The sequence below is a fragment of the Aphelocoma coerulescens genome, chromosome 27, assembly GCF_041296385.1.
Source record: "Aphelocoma coerulescens isolate FSJ_1873_10779 chromosome 27, UR_Acoe_1.0, whole genome shotgun sequence".
Taxonomy (NCBI): Eukaryota; Metazoa; Chordata; class Aves; order Passeriformes; family Corvidae; genus Aphelocoma; species Aphelocoma coerulescens.
In genome coordinates, this window is record NC_091040.1 from 3164699 (window position 1) to 3184760 (window position 20062).

The 20062-nt window shown below is 59.9% G+C and overlaps 1 protein-coding gene and 1 long non-coding RNA gene across 7 annotated transcripts; one reads left to right on the forward strand and one right to left on the reverse strand.

Annotated features, from left to right (window-relative positions):
- Positions 1-82: 82 nt before the first annotated feature.
- Positions 83-5993, forward strand: LOC138099507 (uncharacterized). 5 transcript variants are annotated; one of them, XR_011146732.1, is made up of 6 exons: positions 83-1258; positions 1368-1716; positions 2143-2364; positions 3360-3463; positions 3700-3897; positions 5632-5993. It is a non-coding gene; the product is annotated as an uncharacterized lncRNA (long non-coding RNA). The 5 variants fall into 5 exon arrangements; XR_011146733.1 differs by having other exon boundaries at positions 1455-1716; XR_011146735.1 differs by having other exon boundaries at positions 83-271; positions 968-1716.
- An 85-nt stretch (positions 5994-6078) lies between these two features.
- Positions 6079-19206, reverse strand: STAT3 (signal transducer and activator of transcription 3). 2 transcript variants are annotated; one of them, XM_068996794.1, is made up of 24 exons: positions 19115-19206; positions 15253-15399; positions 14565-14709; positions 14303-14401; positions 13932-14027; positions 13767-13848; positions 13289-13383; positions 12929-13080; positions 12343-12501; positions 12151-12243; positions 11431-11490; positions 11119-11148; positions 10907-11000; positions 10777-10824; positions 10471-10554; positions 10277-10375; positions 9989-10124; positions 9720-9772; positions 9534-9628; positions 9122-9261; positions 8544-8756; positions 8277-8319; positions 7826-7938; positions 6079-7747 (listed from the first exon to the last, which is right to left on the reverse strand). In XM_068996794.1, exons 2-24 carry the CDS (start codon positions 15378-15380, stop codon positions 7692-7694), a joined length of 2313 nt encoding a protein of 770 aa, XP_068852895.1. In that variant the 5' UTR covers positions 15381-15399; positions 19115-19206; the 3' UTR covers positions 6079-7691. The 2 variants fall into 2 exon arrangements, with proteins under 2 accessions (XP_068852895.1, XP_068852894.1); XM_068996793.1 differs by having other exon boundaries at positions 8541-8756.
- Between the last annotated feature and the right edge of the window lie 856 nt (positions 19207-20062).

Genomic DNA, 20062 nt, shown 5'->3' on the forward strand with positions numbered 1-20062 from the left:
CGCCCCGGCCCGGCCCGCGCGGCCCCGCCCCCCCCCACGGCTCCGCCCCCGCCTGCCCCCGCCAGCACCGGGAACGGCACCGGGTAACGGGAGCGGTACCCCGCTCTGGGTTACAGCACCAGGTAATGGCGCTGAGTGACGGCACTGGGCATCGGGCAACAGTGCCGGGACCAGGCACTGGATAATGACATCAGGCAGTGGCACTGGGTGACGGTACCGGGCACCAGCACGGGTTAACGCCACCAGCACCAGCACAAGGTAATGGCACAGGGTAAGTAGTGAGTAAGTGAGTAGTGGCACTACCACCAGGCACGGGCAGAATCCAAAACAGCTTCAGGCTTCAACACCAGCAGCTTTGGCAGGACACAAACCGGCACCAGAATTTGGCAGTAAGTACCGGGGAAGCCCAAAGCAACACCAAGCCTTGGTTCTGGGAGCAAGAGTGACCAAATCAGTAGCAGGTGGCCACAGACATGGCTGCAAGGCTGCCTTGTGCTGACACCGGGCCCTCTGTGTGAAACAACCGTGGCTGCACGGTGCTCCTTCCCACCGCAGGCCTGGGCTGACACTTTGCAGCCACATGCACGGTCAAGATCCCCAGTGCTGCCGCAGCCTCAGGCACCTGCTGGGACAAGACACTGCATCCCCCTCTTCCAAGCTGCCACGTCCCCTGCAAGCTGTGAGGAGACCCAAGGTGCTGCCAGCTCCTCTGCAGTTGCTCAAACAGGGAAAGTTGACAGCGGCCATAAAAAAAACCATCCTGAGGAGTTCTTGCACAGCTGCCACTCCTGGCAGCACTGACGCCCCAGGGCAGCGGGGTACCCCGGGTGATGGGCACCCCGGGGTGTGGCTGCTGTGCGGTGATGGGCAGAGGCGGCGGCAGGAAGCAATACTGGGTGTGCTCGTTCTGCCCCAGCGCTCGCACCCCACCGCATGGGATGTCCTGGGCTTTCACTTTCGTTACCAGTTCATCTTCTGTGGCCTGAAAAAACTCCGGAGGGAAATTCAGCCAACACAGGTCCCTGTCCTGCCCTGGGCTGGTAGAAGCACAGGTGACCCTTCCCCGGTGGGAATCCAGGAAGGACGGGCTTGTCTCTCCTTTGTGCCAGCGCTGGAACAGGATCGCTCTCAGACAGCTGATGCACCAGCAATTGCAAATCACTTGGCCACTGTGCTTTTATCTGTTGCTTTTGTGTTGAAGTCCTCCAGCTCCAGCTCAGGCTCCTCATTGCCTCATCCAGCTTCACACTTCCAAGAGGTAAATACCTGTGGGCTGGGCAGACACCAGCCCAGCACCTGCTCCATGCAAACACCAGCCACAAAACGGTGCTTTCCAACTTGCCATCCTCACTCTGTGTCTGGAGCAGCTCTGGTGAATGACTGAATAAGTGACTCCAGCCCAAACAGCCCCCAGCTCTCACCAAATGTTTTGCTGCCTGCGCTCACCCACTCAGGAGACTCTCACGCACAGAGGCTGACACATCGCTGCTGAGCCGCTGCCAGCAGAGCCCTGGCTGCGGTTCCCAGTGCTCCTGGGGCACTCCAGACCTCACAGGGAGGTGAGCTGGGACCTTGGCAAGCAGGGACAGGCATCCAACGTGAAGCCAGCAGCTCCCACACTGTCTGTATTCACTGAGACAAAAGAAAAGGAATGGAGAACGCAGCGCAGGGCCCTGGTGCCTGCCCACCCTGCTTGACCGGGACACTCTTGCTCTGGTGAGTTGCATCATGCGAACACACGGCTTTCACAATCCCTGGCCCACATAACCCATTGGTGCAGTCAGCCAGGCGGGCACTGGCTGCTCAGGCCAGAGAATCAAGGTCACACACAAAGTTTGTGGCTGCTGGGGCTCTGTCTGGGCACCACATATCCAGGGGTATCTGGAGGATCCTGGGGACACAGCATTCCCTGTGCCAGAGACCTGCACAGCCACATGTGCTTGGGAGAGCTGGAAGATGTACACAAAACACCCTCAGTTCCCTCTCACTTCCCTCCCTTCTCCCTCCCCTTTCTGGTACAAAGGGGGAAAAAAGGAAAAATAAATTAGTGATGGGAGAGAAAGTGGAGAGTGCTCCATGCTGAGAGGGCAAATGGAATCCAATAAAATCCAATCCAATCCAATCCCAATTTGTTTTCACCAGGTCCCAAGGAAAACTCTGAGCTGACTGGTGGGGATGTTACCCAGGAGAAATTCTTCCTTTCCAGAGGAGAAGAACAGGAGAGGAACTGTGACTGCAGCACTGACCGATGGAGAGGCTGCCCCCGGCTCTGCCCCATCTCTCCCCCAGCATTGCCCCAAAGCGGCTCTAGATCTGCCCTGGCTCTCTTTGGTCCTCAGAAAGTCGCGGGAAGCCTCTGGGAAGGTGAGCATTACAGGCTGAACCACAGCCGGACGCGTGGTCACCTCGCATGAGCTCAGCAGGATGCCGAATGACGCTGTGCATTCCGGGGACAGAGGGAGCCTGGAGCTTTGTAATGGATTTCCGAGAAAATTGCCTCTGTGTTTGGAGCAGGAGCGCAAAGAGTGCAGGCAGAACAGCCTTCCTCTCTAAGTGGCATCTCAAGGGTCTTAATTATTTCTCAGGAGTGGAAACATTTATTTAGGCGGCTCTGGAGAGGTCCTGATGCTTCTGGCTACTACCCTCCAGGCACATCCTGTATGCGAGGCTCCTCTCCAGCCCTCCCTGCTGCTCCTGGGATGTGCAGGGTGCAGGGCTTGGGCAAGGCACAAACACCCAACCACGTCACCTGCGGGCAACACACAGCCTCGGCTCCATCCCCTCCTGCTTGTTGGGAAGCAGGATGTCTCACGGGGGAGCCCAGGCCCACCCCAGCCCTGCTTTGGGTCCCTCACACTCCCGGGTCTATGCTGAGGTCACAAAACCCTGTCGTGATAATCCAGCCCAGTTAATGTGAACCAGATGAATCCCCATATTAGTCACAGATTCATGTTTTCCCACAAAGGTCCCATTGGAGAACCAGTCCGGATGGGCCCTGCAGGGTTCCAGCCCCGGTGCTGGTGCAAGAGGCAGCCTGTGGAGAGTGAGGCCAGCGGCCGAGGGGACAGGGCAGCAGCACAGACCCTGCCAGAACCCGGCCAGCCCATGGGCAGGGGAAAGTGGGGGCACCAGGGAAGCTCGTCGCTGGCACAGGCTTGGCCTGATGGTCCCTAGTGCCAGTAGGACGGGATGATCTGCTCCAGCAAAAAACGGAAACGACATTTTGTCCAAGGCAGAATTTCCACAGGAAACCTCTGCTTCCAGCCACTTGGATATGGCTGGGAACAACCCAGCAAACGCTTGGCCTCAGCAGCCGAGCAGTGCCATGCTTGGGCAAAGAGTCTTTGTTTCCTCTACAGTTCCTCCAGCTGGGAAAGAACACCCAGTTCCTGCTGCTGAAATACCCAGGGCAGCGAGAGCCCGGCTGGGTCTGCAGAGGGCACCAGAAGCCTCCATCAGCTCAGTGAGTATCTCTGCACATGAGGGGGCACGGGGGAGGCCCAGCAGCACCCACAGCCCAGCTGGGACCAAGGACACAATCATCACATGCCCACCCCAGTGCTGGGGCTGGCTGGGGGCATCAGGAGCACACGCAGCAGGGCTGTACTTGGCCCCCCACCCCACGCTGGTGCATCCCAACATCCCTGCACATCCCCATGCATCCCTGCCCTCTCCCTGCATCCCTGCTCTCCCTTGCAGGGCTCAGGTTGCCACAGTAACCGCTCAGTCCCAGCCGCTCCTGCCACAAACGCGCTGCCACAGGTCAGCCCAGTCCAGCGGCTGCACCAGGGCCAGGGCCCTTCACCCTGTGTTGGGGCGAGCAGTGCCCTCAGTGCTGGTGCCACCACAGCCGAATGCTGCATTCTGAGCCAGGATGAGACAGCTGTAGGGAAACAGGTAGGTTGTGTCCTCCTGGAATGGCTGGGAGGTGGTGGCTTTGAAGACCATGCTACGCTGGAGCTCTGGGTCTGACCTCTGCCACAGGTGGCAGTGGAAGACATCGCTGCTTGGCTCTGCTCTGCTGTGTACTAGTCTGAGCGTGATGCAATATTTGACTGTTGTGTTCTGAGCACTGGAAGCAGGGATTGGGATAACTCTTGGCTTGGGCAGCAGTGGCATGTGCTCTGCAGCTCAGTGTGTGTTGCTGTGGGAGGACCCCACCCAGCAGCTGGGAGGGCAGAGGAGACCCTCAGGCAGGTTCTTGGGCTCTCTGCCTCCCAGCCCCCACTGCAGCATTGCTCATTCAGTTGCTTGGCCCTAGGGATGAGCTGTGGCCCTCTCTAATCCCTGTCTGCTGCTTTATTCCCCGGGAACTGTCAATATCACACAGCTCAGACACCCCAGGTACCAGTGAGACCCTACACGAGCCGGCTGCTCTGGACTGCCCCTGGTCCAGGGCTGCCCTGCCAGGTGGCCGCCCATCCCCAGGGGGCCGCCTGGTGCCCGTCACGCAAGTGTCCGCATCCCAAGCGGATTATCTGCATTTGGAAACCCCTAATCCGTTTGCACGCTTGGCTCAGACACTGTCCCCACTCCTCCCCACTGTGCTGTGGCCCCGGGCAAGGAGCAAAGCCACCCCATGACCTCCTTTTGGAGCCACAAACAACCTTATGCCCCAGCACAGGCTGAAAGCGAGGGCTGCAGCCCTGCAGGGCTGGCTGGGGCAGAAGGAGGGGGACAGGATGTTGGAAAGTGTCCCTCGGCCCAGTTGCACCTGGCCCTGCAGGGATTTCACCAGCGCAGCACAGGGACCTTCCCCCTGCTGCACATCAGGCTCCAGGCATTCCCAGCCTGCTGCCACCCAGAGCATTGACAGTAGGAACCCCGAGATAGCAGCAGTGGCCCCTTAACCCCATTACTCAGGGCTGGCCCCTGGCTGAGCAGGGCAGATTCCAGCAGGGATGCAGTGTGCCCAGGGAGATAAGAAACCCCTGATCCGCAGGAATATGGAATGAGACACCATGTTCCTGACACCAAAGGGTTGCGGCAACCCCAGAGGTTGCAGATGGGTAAGAAAATTCCTCAGTCCTGGGTTCTCAATTCCATCCTGCAGCTGCCAGAGGGGAGCTGGTACCTGCAGGGCAGGAGAAGGGGATCCTTGCCCAGGGGCTGGGCCTCATTCCTTTGTGAACTGCCCCCCACCTGCAGCACCCTGGGCTGCACCGCTGAGGCAGGCAATGATCCAACACAGGTGCCTGGGGAGCAGGAATGGGTTTGGGGCATCTGGGCAGAGCCCTGGTTTGGTTTGACCATAAAATGGAGGAGTCCTGGAATGGGGCTGGTTCCCAAAGCAGGGATGTAGTCAGCTCAGACCTGAGCAGGATGCTCCAGGGCACAAAGAGGGCAGAGAAGGCTCTAGGGCACCTCCAGTGCCTCAAACGATCCAGCACAGCCAGTTCCACATGACCCGCATGAACAATCCCCTTAATCCTGCTCTGACACAGAAATAATCTCTCCCTCTTGGCCTCACCAGAGCACAAACCCTGGAATGATCCTGTTCTTCGTGGCAGTGCAGAGGGCTAGGGGTGCAAGTGCTGGGGTGGGATCCACTGGGGCCCTGTGGGCAGAGCATGTCACTGTCACCAGCCAGTGCTCCCAGCCTCATACACCCATCCACCCCTTGCCCTGCAGAGCCTGGGACCTGCTGTCCCCAGCCCCAGCTCCAGCCCAGTCACCTCCACCCCGAGCCCACTGAGCCCCAGGGCAGAAGCACTCGCAGGGGCCCCCACTGCAGCCCCAGACACCCTGGGCTGAGAGCAACCAGAGCAGGGCCCCAGTGCAGCCGTGTCCTCCCACGCTGGCACCAGCATTTCCTTTACACAAGTGGAGGAGACCTAGGCATGTCTCTGGGGCAGAGAAAGCAACCACGGGCTAGGACACGGCGATTTCCCCCTGCGTGCCCCGGGAAGGGCCCTGCAGGCCCCAATAAGGGGCAGCTGCCCACGCGTGCCGGGCAGGTGCCGGCAGCACTGGAGCTGGTTCGCACCGAGCAAACCGCAGCTGCGGCAGCGGGGCTGCGTTTCGCTGACGGAGGCCCCAGTTCCCGGAGCGGGGTCAGGCGGGTGCCACAGGCAGAGCCAAGCTCACACCCCAGAGCACGTCGCTTCAGGGCCTTTATTTTGGAGAAAGTTAAAGCCTGTAGATACAGCAATAAAATATACAAAAAATAAAATTTTTTACAGTATTGAATGCTGCCCTGGGCTCCAAGGACTGCGGCTGGAGGCAGCTGTGGCAAGCGAGCACAGGGGCAAAGGGCCCTCATCCCCTCTGAGCATGCCCAGGGCCAGCCACGGACCCCCCATCCTGTTCCAAAGACAGCTTGGAGGGGCTTGCCCAGACCCCACGGCCATGGGGATCCTCCCCCTGCCCTCTGGTTCCCTGCCCACCAGCTGTGATGCAACTTGGGGGGGACAGCTCTCCCACTGCCTCCCCCACCCCTCCACTGCTCATCCGTATCTGTGTGCCCACTGCATGGAAAGGGCAGGAGGGCTCCCCCAATTTTGGTAAGTGCAGGACCACAACCATCAACCCCCCCCAAAAGTCAGGACACCTGCCTTTTCACAACACCCATGTCACTGTCCTGCATTGCCCCGCAGCAGGTTCTCCTCACATCCACCTGCTCCCTTCAACTCTTGCCCCTTCCCACTTTAACTGTGAGGGCCAACCTCCAACAGAAATCCACATGAAGCCCCCGAGAAGCTGCAGACCCCATGCCTGGCTTCTCACAACCCAGAGAGAAAGGGACAGGCCAGGTGCCCCACTGTCAGCCATGCTGGTTCCACCAGTTCCCCAGGGTCTAACTGGTCTAATTCAGCACAGTGCTGGAAGCAAAACCATGCTCCCAGCACCAGCCTGGCCACAGGGAAGCCAGCAGCCCCTGTGGCTTCACCCAGCTCCCAAAATGGGCCACAGCTGCAAACACTGCTTACACGCAGGTGCCAGTACTGGGTAGCAGCACTGCCCTACCCCAGGGACACCAGCCATCCCAACAGGAGCCCGGGCTGCTGGCATTGGCCAGACCACTGTGCCCGAAGCAGGAAGCTGGGGACAAGCACAAGCAGCTCCCGAACTTCTGGGCTCCCAGCAAACCCAGGCTGAGTCCAGCAGGGGCAGCGCCTGCTGAGTCCAGGGAGGGAGCATCTGGATACATCCCCCTGCAGCTCCAAACCCTGTGCTGGTCATCCTGGCCAAAACCAGGACCAGGCAGGTGCAGAGAGGGGACCCACCCCAGCACCCTGCAAGCTCTAGGAGGTGCTGGAAGCAGCAGGGCAGACCCTGCCACATGGCCAATCCCCTCTGCAATTCCAGACTTGTAGGGTCTTGTGGGTTTAGGTGCGGGCAGTCAGGGCAGCAGCTTCCAGCAGCGGGACCGGGGCTGTGGAAGCGTTTGTAGGAACTGTGGCTGCAATCGGAGGCAAATAGGCACTTGAATGAGCAAAAATAATAAAAAACTGTTATGGAAGGAAATAGAAAAAGGTTCATCCCCCTCCCCCAGAGATGAATGGCACCACCCCAGAGAGGGGCTGCTCTGTTGGGTCAGGTGAGGACCTGACCCATCCAGGGACCCTGGCCCCCAGCTGTTCCCGAGGGCAGGCCCAGCGCAGCTGCAGCCGAGTGGGACAAATCCAGGGGAGCGCTCTGGAGGTGGGAAGGCTGAGCCCGGGGAGGGCCCCGTGCGCCGGCGCAGCCCCTCACATGGGCGAGGACGCACACTCTGGGGTCAGCTCCATGTCGAAGGTCAGCGACTCTGCGGGCAGACACAGCCAGGGTTACGGGGCCCGCACGTGGCCGCAGCCAGGGCCCCCGGGAGCCCCCCCTGACTCACCGAACTGCCCGCCCGCGTTGCTCTCCGTGCCCTCGCTGCTGTTGCCGAACTGCATGAGCGAGTCCAGGGTGCGCGGGGACATGGGCAGGTCGATGGTGTTGCTGAAGGAGGTGCTGTCCGAGGGAAAGCACAGAAACCTCCGGAGTCAGGGCCTGGCCAGAGCTCTCTAACGTCCCCTCTACCCGCTGAGGGCCCCCCAGGCACGGCCCAGCAGCCCCCAGAGCTCTCCAGAGGAAAGGGGCCCCGGAGGGGAAGAACAGGGCTGTGGTTTGGGCAGCAACCGGAGCCTGGCTCAGCCCCCACCATCACCCCAGGCTGGGAACCCCACAGTAACCAAGCAAAGCTCAGACAGAGGTGGAAAGAAAGGAAGGAAGGAAACCTCTCCCTCAAGCAAGGCTGAGCACATAAACACCCCTCCAAGCACTGACAGACACCCCCCAGGAACACTCACGGGGTGACACAGATGAACTTGGTCTTCAGGTATGGAGCAGCACCTGCAAGGAGGGAGGAGCTTTGTCATCAGCCACCTAAGGACAAATCCTTCACTCCCCGGAGCACAGGCGGTACTCACCCTCTGCCCATACCCCATGGGACCCCATGGCTGGTCCCACACTGTGGCTGTGCACTCCAGGGATGGCACAGGGTCCTGGCTGGTGACAGCCAGTGCTATCCCCAGAGCCTCCCTGTGACAAAGGAGCCACAGAAAATCAACGACTACCTGAGTCCGTTGCTTCCGAGTGTTCCTGGCTCTCAGAGCGGCAGTACTTTCCAAACGCCTCCTCCTTGGGGATGTCTGGGTACAGGTACACCAGTGGGGACACCAGGATGTTGGTGGCATCCATGATTTTGTAGCCCATGATGATCTCCGCAAACGACATGTTGTTCAGCTGCTGCTTGGTGTAAGGCTCCACCGACTGGATCTGCGTTTTCCCTGTGCAAGGAAGGAGAATTTTGGCACAGGACAAAGGCAGGACTGCCCTCAGACACTCCCAGAGCGGTAGGGACAAGATGGGCCTGGGGCAGTGATCAGCTCTACTAGGCACTCAGCAGACCACGGGGCAGGACTGGGACCTGACTGGGTTCAGTGCCGTAGGAAACTGTGTCCGTGGGCAGCACATGGGCACAGACACCCAGAAGGTAAAGACCAGCAAAGGGCAGCCAGGCTCAGAAGTTAACCCAGGCAGACAGCTTGTTGGGACAAGGACAAAGGACAAGTGCTTATCAGAAGGTCCAAGCCCCCTTTGGAACCCGGAATGCCAAGCCAGGCACCCAGGGCAGCGAGGGTAGAGCTCGTACCACTGATGTCCTTCTCCACCCACGTGAAGGTGATGCCACCTTCCTTGCTGCTCTCACTGAAGCGCAGCAGAAAGGTCCCCGGGGGCTTGGTGCTCAGGATGGCTCGCTCCCGCTCCTTGCTGATGAACCCCATGATGTACCTGGGCAGGAGGAAGCAAGCACAACAAATGTGGGTCAGGGCACAGGAGCAGCTCCTCCAGGTTGTGAGCCCTGCTAGCTCTGCTCAACAGCAGGACTCAGCCTGGCCACTGACATTTTATGGATTCCCAGGCGAGTTTTCACTCTGAACCAGCAAAAAGTATCCCAGGAGAGTACACCTGCACATGGACAAGGCACCCCATGCCATCAGGATGGAACCTGTGGGACCCCTTCCAAGGCCCAGCCTAACCATGGGCTCTGGGCTGGCACTCACCCTTCATTCCACAGTGCCAGGATGTACTTCTTCACCAAATCAATGATGTTGTCCAGCCAGACCCAGAAAGAGAAGCCTTTGCCAGCCATGTTCTCCTGAGGAAAAGGCAGAGAGAGAGGCTGCTAGCACACCTTGGAAGAAGGGAATAGCCAAGGGAAGTTGCTCAGGGAAGAGAGGGAATTGTACCTTGCAGAACTTGGCCCAGGTGATCTGACAGCCAGAGTAATTCACGCCTGGTCCTGGCAGAGAAAAAGAACACAACCATTTAAATAGAATTGTTCTTCCAAAGACACCATTTCCAGGGTTTGTGTCATTTGGAAGAAAACCAAGCAACTGAAAATTACAGCTCTCAGGCCAAAAACGGGCCTCACTCTTGGATGACATGTAGAGGTGGGGAGTCACCCCAAGGGACAAGAGGGATGGGAGGACACCACACCACGTCACCCAGCACGTACCCAGCAGTTTTTCTGCCAGTGTGGTCAGCTGCTCAATGCTGAGGCCGCGCTTCGTGGTGGAGGAGAACTGCCAGCTCAGCACCTCTGCCACCTGGTCCCAGGTCCCAATGGGCGGCTTGGTGAAGAAGTTCACGTTCTGCATGAGGGAACACACAGCCCTGAGTGGGACATGGGACAGGAGGAGGGCCAGGTCCTGCCTCAGCCTCGCTCCCCGGCCTCTGTTTCCCTCTCTCACCATGACACCCCCATCCTGACACCTGCCCTGCTGCCTCCCCAAGCCAGCCCTACCTTGGGGTTGTTGGTCAGCATGTTGTACCACAGAATGGACGCCCAGGCATTGGGCATCTGGCAGATGTTGGAGATGACCACCACAGGCAGCGAGTGGGTCTGCAAAGAGAGGATGCGACCGTGGGCTGGGACAACTCCCAGGGCTCCTCTTCCCCCAGGCCCATGGTGGCAGAAGACAGTGACCCATGCCTCACCTCCAGGTCGATCTTCAGCCCCTGGTGATACACCTCTGTCTCAAAAGTGATGAGGTGCAGCTCCTCAGTGACTATCAGCGAGGCCTGAGGCAGAAGGGGACACCATGAGCACCACAAGACACCCACCCTCAGCCCAACACGTGACCACGAGGCCCGGCACACCTGCTCGGGGCTGGCCTGGCGAGCTGCCATTGCGCCAATCGGTGCCAGTGGATCCCCCACCTCAGGGCTAGGCTCCTGCATCCCCTCCCAGCTCAGCTGCCCCTGTCAATGGCCAGTCCCCCTCCCAGGGCCCCCTACACTCACGTCGCAGTTGGCTCGGCCTCCATTCCCACAGCGCTGCTCCCGCAGGGTCTGCAGAGAGAGGGACAGGCTGCAGCAGCACCACAACGACACGTGGCTGTACAGGAGCAGCCCAGGAGCTCGTGGTACCCACCAGGTGCTTGAACTCTGCTGAGAGGCTGCCATTGTTCGACTCCTCCATGTTCATGACCTTGGTGTTGGTTCCCAGGATGTTAAACTTCCGGGACCTGGGAAGAGGAAAGAGTGTGGCTGACAGGGCTGTCTTGGAGTGAATGCGTGGTAGAATATTTGCCAGGAGTAAAAGCAGAAACAAGAAAAAATGACCAAAGCAAACAGTGCACTTACCCCCTAAGTGCTGCAACATCCCCAGAGTCCCTAGGAAAGGGGAAAGAGACACCAGGTCATGGCAGTGGCCTTCCCACCCTGATGCAGACAAGCTGGTGTGTGGTGCTAGCTGTATCCCAGCATGAGCCCCACAGGCTTTTCTCCCACATGGGGATGAACCCTCAGGATTCAGCGCCACCCTGCACCCTCCCCTTCAACTGGGGGCCATGCTGGCCCTCAGTGTGGAGATGGAGCCCAATCCAAGGGCAGCAGGAATCAGTCCCATCCCAGTAAGCCTACCCAGTGCCACTGGAAGGGAAGCACAGGACTCACTTGTCAATGCAGACTTTGATTTTCAGCTGATAGTTCAGCTCTGGAAACTTGACCAATAATCTGCAAGAGTCAGCAGACACAGAGCATGAACATCCTGTGCACAGAAGCACCTCCTGTTCCACAGGGCACCTGGCACAGCCAGCAGCATGGATCAGCTCCTCTGGTGGCCCTGGGCACAGCTTCACAAAGGCCCAGGACATGTTAGCCCTGACACCTGTCCTCAGAAACAGGGAGGTGCTGATGCTCCCCTGAGCATCCTGAGGAGCTCGGCTGGCCTGCTGACTGCCCACACCAGGCTCTGAACAAACACCCTCCACACTACTCCGAGCCAGATTTGGGAGAGGGCAAGGGAGCTCCGAGCAGAGTCCAGTGTCAGAGCAGCCTCCCTCCATGGAAGCTGGCAGGGAATATGGCCCAGCTGAGCAGCAGCTGGCCAGAGATGCACTGATGCTTCCCACCCCCACAAGGGGATTTACCGGAACCCAGCTCCCTCCAGGAACATGGTGGATCCCCAGCCAGCCCTGCACTGAGTCATGTGGGCGGCACTCCAGCCTGCTGGGATCATCCCTCTGGGATCCATCCTGCTGGTATCCATCCCTTCCCAGCATTGGCACTCCCCAGATAAGCTGGGGGCTGCATTTGCAGCAGCATCTTCAGAGAGCGATCCCAGCTGCCCTCCCTGCACAGCTCCCTCCCTCACCCGTGGGGACGGTGACCCACCTGACTTTGGTGGTGAACTGCACGCCTGTCTTGATGACGAGGGGCCGGTCGGGGTGCATGGGCATGCAGGGCTGCCTCTCCACGACAAAAGCGCTGCAGGAACAGCACAGGCACCACAGTCAGACCTCCCTGCCCACCCTCCACCCGTGGCCATAACCAGGACTGCCTGTGGCTCCCGCCTGCCTTCAGCACCTTTTCATCAGGTTCCTGAACAGCTCCACAATCCGCTCCTCCAGCATGGGCCGGTGCTGGACAATTGGGTCACCCTTATAGGATACTTTTTGCTGCAGTTCTTCCAACTTCTTGATCTGTTGCCGGGTCTGTAGCTGCGATTCAGCAAGAGAGGTTATCCTAGGGGAGCAGGGAGAACCAGCATTAGCTCTGGCTGCCAAGCCCACACCATCCAGCCTGCAGAGCCCTCCTCCTCCCAAGCAAGAAGATGCTCTCCATGCCAAACCAGCCAAGAACTGAGTGTGTCTGTGGCTCCAAGCCCAAAGCATTTTTCTAGGCCATGCATTACAAACAAAACCTGCACGTGCCCAGGTGACACCAGGGCCAGAAACTTTTCAGCAGCCTCAGAATCCCCCAGGCACTGAGCTGGGGACACTGGGACACCATTCCAGCACTGTGCCCACCATCGTGGCTCAGGCTATGTTCACATGTGCTGGCATCAGAAACCATTTTGCAAGAACATTTCCAGAGACCAAGAGCTCATCTCCACTGCAGGTGTATGAGGGCCACTGCTCTGGGGACTGACACAGTCCCAGCCAGCTCTCACCAGTTCTCGAGCCGGTCCAGACAGATATTTGGTGGGCCACCAATGCAGGCAATCTGCTGCCGCCTCTTCCAGTCTGCCAGTTCCTCATCTGCCAGCATCTTCTGCACATATTCCATGGCTGACAGCAGCCCAGCCAGCTCGCTCACTATGCCCTGCCAAGAGAGAAAGCAGAACCTTCAGCACCCTGTGACTTCCCCCACGGACCCGCAAGTTTCACATTCAGAGACAAGGAAGAAGTCACATAGGGCTGTGCTTGCTGCACTGCTCCTGGTTCTGGCCATGCAGGAGCTACCAAACTCCGACCCTGAAGAAGAGGGATCTACACCCAGGGGAATGTGGAGGGCCAGTTGCCCCACTTACCCTGCGCATCTGGTCCAGTGCCGTCAGCATTTGCTCCAGCTGCTGCATCTTCTGCCGGGTCACCGACTGGTTGTTCCCGTTCAGGTCCTGCATGTCTGTGCAGAGCCACACACATGGACTCTTCCCACCTCTCCAAGTGCCACAACAACACAACACTTCCCGGCAAAGTGCAGGCACCCTGAAAGCGCCCTATAGCCAAGCAGGAATCTGGCACAGCATCCAAGCACCTCCGTGGCTCTGCTGCACCCACAGAGGCCAATCCCTCCCCACCCCACTGCTGTGCTTACAGCAAAGCTCAGTTCAGCTCCCTCAAGGGCAGCGTCAGTGGTAGAAACAAAAGACCAGGTTTCTCCAATTGCCATGCAAATTCCCTGAGCCTGAGCACATTCCCGCTGGGAGTGGAGGCTGAAACACCTCTCCAGCAAGTTTCCTTGCTGGAACACACTGTGGTTTGCAAATGGTAATGAGCTGTCATTACCTCCTTGGCTTTTCAAAGTCTTGTAGTTAAAATCGAAATCATCCTGGAGATTCTCCACCACTTTCATCTTCTGCTCCAGATCCTGCAAGGCAAGAGATGTGGTTTCATTCAAAGCATTCAAGAACTGTGGTGGGGAAAGCAGAAGGTGCCCAAGAAGACACATACCTGCACCCTCTTCCTGACATCCTGCAGGTGCTGCTCCAGCATCTGCTGCTTCTCTGTCACCACAGCTGCCGTTGGATGTGTTGCCTGTCCCCCTTGCTGCAGAGGGGACAAGAAGGGCATTAGGACAGGGCTGTAGCCTGGGGATGCTCCCTCCCAGCCTGAGGAGGTTCTGCAGGGTCTTCACCCCATCCCTAACACACAGTGAGCAGCTGGGGCAACCAGCTGCTCACTTCAGCATCAGCTCCAGGATGGCACATGGTCAGGGAGAGAAGAGATGGGGGCACCCAGCTCGCCACACCAGCCAGAACACCCAGGCTGTGTCCTGGCTGTCGGGAATCAGGATGGAGGCCCTGGGATACCTGGCCACTGACCTGGGCTGCAGTGGCAGCAGTCTGGAGGAGCCGGGACTCTTCCCAGAGGCAGCGAGCCACGATGCGGGCTATTTCCATTGGCTTCTCCAAGTATCTGCTCTGTAAAGGGTGGAAAAACCCACGGTCAGCAGGCACAAGGCAACCCCTAGGATCTCCACATCCTTGAGGGCTGTGAACGGTGAGCTGTGCAAAGGAATTGCTTGGACTCTCACCAGCTTCCCCACCATGCCTACCCCTGCCAAGCTGGCACTTCCCACCTCACCTGCAGGAACTGCTTGATGCGGCGCAGGTTGTGCTGGTAGAGGACATTGGACTCCTGCAGAAAGCGGCTGTACTGCTGGTCGATCTCCCCCAGCAGGTTGTGGAACACCAGCGTGGCGTGTGACTCCTTGCTGGCAGCGTATGCCCTGTACAAGGGAGGGAGAGAGCCCTGAGTGCCTGGCACAGGACCGTGCAGGGGGGCTCTGCTCACACCCACCATCCCCTGTGCAGCTTACAGAATCACAAAGTCATTTAGGTTGGAAAAGACTCTAAGATCGAGTCCAACTCATGACCGATCACCATCAAGTAGACCAGAGCACCAGGCAGATGGTGCACACCAGCACCTCATGTGTGTGAGCACGTCCCACATGCTTACGGATGGGATCCAGGTATCAGTGCTCTGTGTCAGCCCCGTTTACAACAGAAGTCAGTGTTAGCCAGCCCTGGATGGGGACATCCCCCTGCTTCAGAGCTGCCTCTTCTCCCGGTCCAGGGTCTAACACAGTGCACAGAGTCCCACTCCATGCATAGTCCTGCTTCCCTCGATGCCACATGAGCCCCAGGGAGGAAGGTCAGTCCCACCACACCAAGGACCCAGGGAAAGTGACAGAGCTCCTCCAGCCCACTCGGACCCCTGCGGGTGGGTGTTCCGAGCAAAGTCCCCTCGCTGGCGTTTCACAAGGCCTTACCAGTCCTGGCTTTCAATCCAGGGGGCCAGGAACTGCCGGAGCTCCATGGGGAAGCTGTCACTGTAGAGCTGGTGGAGCTGCTCCAGGTACCGCGTGTCGAGCTGCTGTAGCTGGTTCCACTGCGCCATCCTGGCCAGCTCCGGAGACCTGCCGGGATGGGCACACACGTGGCTCAGAGATGGCTCCCAGTGGGCTCCTGGCTCCCTCCTGCCAGGACCCAGCTGTGACCCCTCTGAAAAAGGCTGAGGGGGCCAGAATCGGAGACAGCCAAGGCACAAGCCCAGGGCACAGTGCTCCAGGACAGCTGGCACAGGCAGGCTGGTCACTGGCAATAGGTAGGAATGAGGCTTTAATTTGGTCTCACAGGCACCCCTGGTCGGCCCTGCTGGGAGGCAGGGAAGTGGCTGTGGAGCTTACAGTAAGTGCAGAAGGCGGAGACTGCCGGGAAACTACAGAAACAAGGAAGGAGCAATTTTCAAGTTCATGACTTGTATCAATGGAAATCAAACTGACGCTAACGAGGGAACTCCAGCTGTGCTGGAAAACGAAGGCAGAGCTCTGCGTGACACCAGCAGTCACTTCCCTAAAGAAAGCGGTTTGCTTTTCCCACAGGTCCCTGCGCTGAGTGATGCAGTATCACTGCATATCCTGCTCTCCCAAGGGACTCTTTCCCCATTTGTCTGGGTGGGAAGAAGGAAAGGCATCTGTGAGCTGAGGCACCGGGAGGGGACAGACATTGGCACTGACATGGGAGTCAGAGAGGTTTTTAGAACTTCACAGCACTGAACAGCCCCAAAGGCAGGAGCAGCAGGACAATAACCTTGAACTACAACCCTCTGGTGCAATCCTCAGGGAAGTCCACATGAACCAAACCTGCTTTCAATGGAGCAATGAGTGAAGACGAAAGGAGAGAGCCAGTGGCCATGCAAGGTTCTGCAGACAACAGACTCCTTCAGCTCTGGAGTCAGACCTGGCTGCAGACCAAGGGCTGGACTGTGAGCCATGGGCCAGGGCTGCGTGTGGGGCAGCACAGAGGAGCCCCCATTCCACAGGGCGTTCAGCTCTTTGTGGCCAGTTCTCAGCTGCAGCGGCTTGGGGAATGCTCCCTCTTGCCCCAGCAGTTGCAGGGTCCCAGCCCTTCCACTCGGTCCTGGAGGCCACTCCTGCAGCATGAGCGGTGCTGCTGCTGGGGGGAAAACCCAACAAATGCACAGGCCAGGCAAGAGCGAAAGCCCACCAGCCCCACAGGGAGTGCCCCGCCGGGACGGTGAGCTCAGCTGCCTCGCTTCCTATTGCGCCATGCACCAGGGGCGGGGGGGCTGCACCAGCCCCTCCGGAAACAGCAGCAGCTGCTGCCCCAGCCCAGCTCCTGCCAGAGGAGTGTTTCCAGCTCTGAGCCGAGGACAGCGCTGCAGCACCATGGCACAGGAGCCAGCTACCTGAGCAGTGCCTGGTGCCAAGTGGCTCATGGGCCATCAGGCTGCAGAAACTGAACTAGACGCCACATCCAGACCCATGATCCAAGCAGATGTTCCAACTAAAAGCCACAATCTCGGCATTTCAGGGCAGTGCTGGAGTCACAATCTGAGAGCACCAGAGGGCCAAGAGCAAAGCTCCCAGGCTGCCACGCGGCAGCAGCACTTGGACGGGACTCAGCCACTTCCCGCTGCCACAAACAGCTGCAGGACAAGCCAGCTTGCAGCACTAAATTCCAGCTCCTCCCGGCATCCACACAAGGCATTCTGACATTCCTGGAGGAAATGGGTCCCTAAGACACTCCTTACTGCAGCAGGCACCACTATCAGGGAAATTCTAAACCTGCCAGCCCTGGAACCCCACGCAGGAGCCTCTACCTGGCCAGCCCCACCAACGGGAAGCCTCCCTTGCCTGGGTTAAAGATCTGAGGGTTGAACCTTTCTGATTCCGCCGGGCTTGCCCATCTCTGCGGTTTGCCTCTCCTCCGTCTCTGGAATGGAGCCAGAGAGCAGCCAACATGGCCAGGACCAACACAGCATGATGCAAGCTCCGGGGTAAACATGCTGTCCAGAGCTCAGAGAGCTGCTAAAAGTAGCTCAAGAGCTAAAGTTCATCTTTCTTTATCTCCCTGCAAGGGCAGAGCACAAGAGTCAGGCCCAGCTGCGCAGTGTCACCAGCAGCCCGGGACAGCTCTGCACACTCCAACCACCTTGCTCAAAATGCCCTGCAACTGCTTTCTGTCTGCCTTCTCATCTCTGGGACACACCTGGGAACACCCTTCACGTGTGCCCCCACAACAAACAATGAGTCCTGGGGCAACGTGTATGGGGGAGTCACTGGAAAGGGCCTTAGAAGGACCCCGGGACTCTATGCCCCCTGCAGTGACATGAGTAGGATGAAGCTCAGTCACTGACAGAGTTGCACAGGCCACATCATCACGGTGTCATCACAGGGTCATGACAGATGCCATCAACAATGCTTCACAGAGTCCCTACACCAGCACCAGGCACCTCGCTGCCCTCTCTTCCACACAACCATCAACAGCCCGATGGAAAACTGTTCAACACAGCGGCCATTTGCTCCGGCAGCACAAGAGCCCATTTGGAAAGGCTGCTAGAAGAATTTGGCTCTGCTCCTCTGGAGCGATTTCAAAGCCAGCCTTGGAGGTGGAAAACAGTGATGCAGAGATTTGCAACAGGAGGAGGGAGATGGCAACCTCATAGTCATGGCATGAGTTCCTTTCACCCCACATACCACAGTTCCTCATCACAGCTCTCCAAAGTCCATCCCAGCGGAACTCCCACTGCAGGAGCTGCGAGTGACACTGTCACCATCCACCCCGGGGCAGGGGACACCCAGCCCACACCCCTCCTGTCCGCCGTCACCGCCCCTCCAGCAGCTCCACAGGAAGCAGAAGACTGGAGGAGTCGACTGGGGGAGTGACAGTGACAGCGATCACCTTCAGGGTGGAAGCGGGGTCTGCTCCCCGATGTGCACACCAGGCAGGGCCAGTCCCTGCAGGTGCAAAGGGAGTGGCCCCAGGGCAGCCCACCCTCCCAGTTCCCCCCGCAGTGCCAGTCTCGTGGCTGTGTCCCTCTGACAGGAACGCGGGGGTGTCCCATGGCCCGTGGGACCGGAGCCACCCCCACACGGGGCAGCAGCGCAGTGCCGGGAGCCGCGGGGGCAGGAGCAGCGGGCAGCACTGTCAGCTCCCGCAGAGCTCTCGGGCTCGTTCTCCCGAGCTGCAGAACTCCACTGCTCTGCTCGGCCACCACCCGTCACACCAAGCACCCACGGGGACAGTAAGCGAGGCAAGGCCCGGTCCGGGCAGGAGGCCCCGAGCTGCTGCTGCTGCAGTCCAAGAGCCATGTGACAGCCGGGAGCTCGCAGCTCCACAGATCCCAGCCGGGTCTTCCAGCCCCGGTGTGCCCGCGCCACCCTTTCGGCTCCCAGCCCTGGTTCTGAGTCCTGGCATCAGCATAATGCCAGGAGCGCAGGGACAAGCCGCACCAGCCCGTGCCTCGTTCCGCACGGGAACGCCGAAACCAGGGCACCGTGCCAGCCTCGGCCCATGCCCAGCTGGACCCGGGCGGGCCGCACCTCCTCCGGCCCTGCCGGTCCCGGCGCTTTTTGCTCTCCGAGAAGCCGGTTCGGGCTCTGCCCCTGTGCCGGGCCGTGTGCGGTGCGAGCCCGGAAGACCGACCCGGGCAGCACAGACCGACCCCGCTCCGCACCGAGGCGCGGACCTCCAGTGACGGGGGAGCCGGGACAGGCCCCCCCCCGCGTCATCCCGAGATGCCGGCCCCGCTCCCGCCCCGGCCCCAAACCGGCCCGGGGGACACCGGCTCCCGGCGACGAGCAACGCCCGCGCGCCTCCCGCGCTCACCGGCGGTCCCGGCGGGCGGGGCGGCGACTCCCGGTGACGGCGACGATCTCGTCCGGCTGCGCCGAGGGACCGGACCTGCTGCGGCCCGGCCCTACCTCTCCGTGACGTCATCATCCCACTGCCAATGGCGACTCGGTGCTCCCGCGACCCCGCCCCGGCCGGCCTCCAACAGCCAATCAGCGCGGCCCCCGTGCGCCGCGTCACGGCGCTCGGCGGAGGGGGCTGCCCCCCCCGGCTATTCCCGGATGACGCCGCCTCCCGCCGCAGGGGTGCGCTGGGCAGAGGCGGTGCAGGGGACCGGGGGGGAGGGGAGGCTACCGGGAACAGCCGTGCGGGAAACCCAGCTGAGTTCCGGGCAGCGCCGTGACGTCACGCGGTCGCCGCCGCCGCAGCCTCTTAAAGGCGCTGTGCCGCCCGGGGCCGGCCCGTGTGCCGCGCCGGGAGCAGCGCCCCCGCGTGGGGAAACGGGGAAACGGGGATCGGCCCCGCGGGGCAAAGGGGGATGGACCCTGTGGGGCGGTGGGGATGGGTTCCTGTTAGAGGCTGTGGGGATGGATCTCTGTGGGGCTGTGGGGATGGATCCCATAGGGCTGTGGGGATGGATGCCTGTGGGGCGGTGGGGATGGGTTCCTGTTAGAGGCTGTGGGGATGGATCCCTGTTAGGGGCTGTGGGGATGGGTCCCTGGGGGGCTATGGAGATCAGTCCCTGTGGGGATGGATCCCTGGGGGGCTGGGGGGATCAGTCCCTGTTAGGGGCTGTGGGGATGGGTCCCTGTGGGGATGGATCCCTGTTAGGGGCTGTGGGGATTGGTCTCACAGGGCTGTGGGAGTCGATCCCCATGAAGCTCTGGGGATGGATCCCTGTGGAGCTGTGGGGATGGATCCCTGTGGATCCCTGTGGAGTTCTGGGGGTCAGCCCCGTAGGGCTGTGGGGATCGGTCCCCATGT

What these genes read in the sequence shown, in the direction of transcription:
- STAT3 (XM_068996793.1), bottom strand. Translation starts at nt 15,380, where the DNA reads ATGGCGCAGTGGAACCAGCTACAGCAGCTCGACACGCGGTACCTGGAG. An exon ending in ATGTCAGGAAGAGGGTGCAG is followed by an intron (nt 13,849 to 13,931) that starts GTATGTGTCTTC and finishes CTTGCCTTGCAG; the next exon opens with GATCTGGAGCAGAAGATGAA. An exon ending in GGCTGAAGATCGACCTGGAG is followed by an intron (nt 10,376 to 10,470) that starts GTGAGGCATGGG and finishes CTCTCTTTGCAG; the next exon opens with ACCCACTCGCTGCCTGTGGT.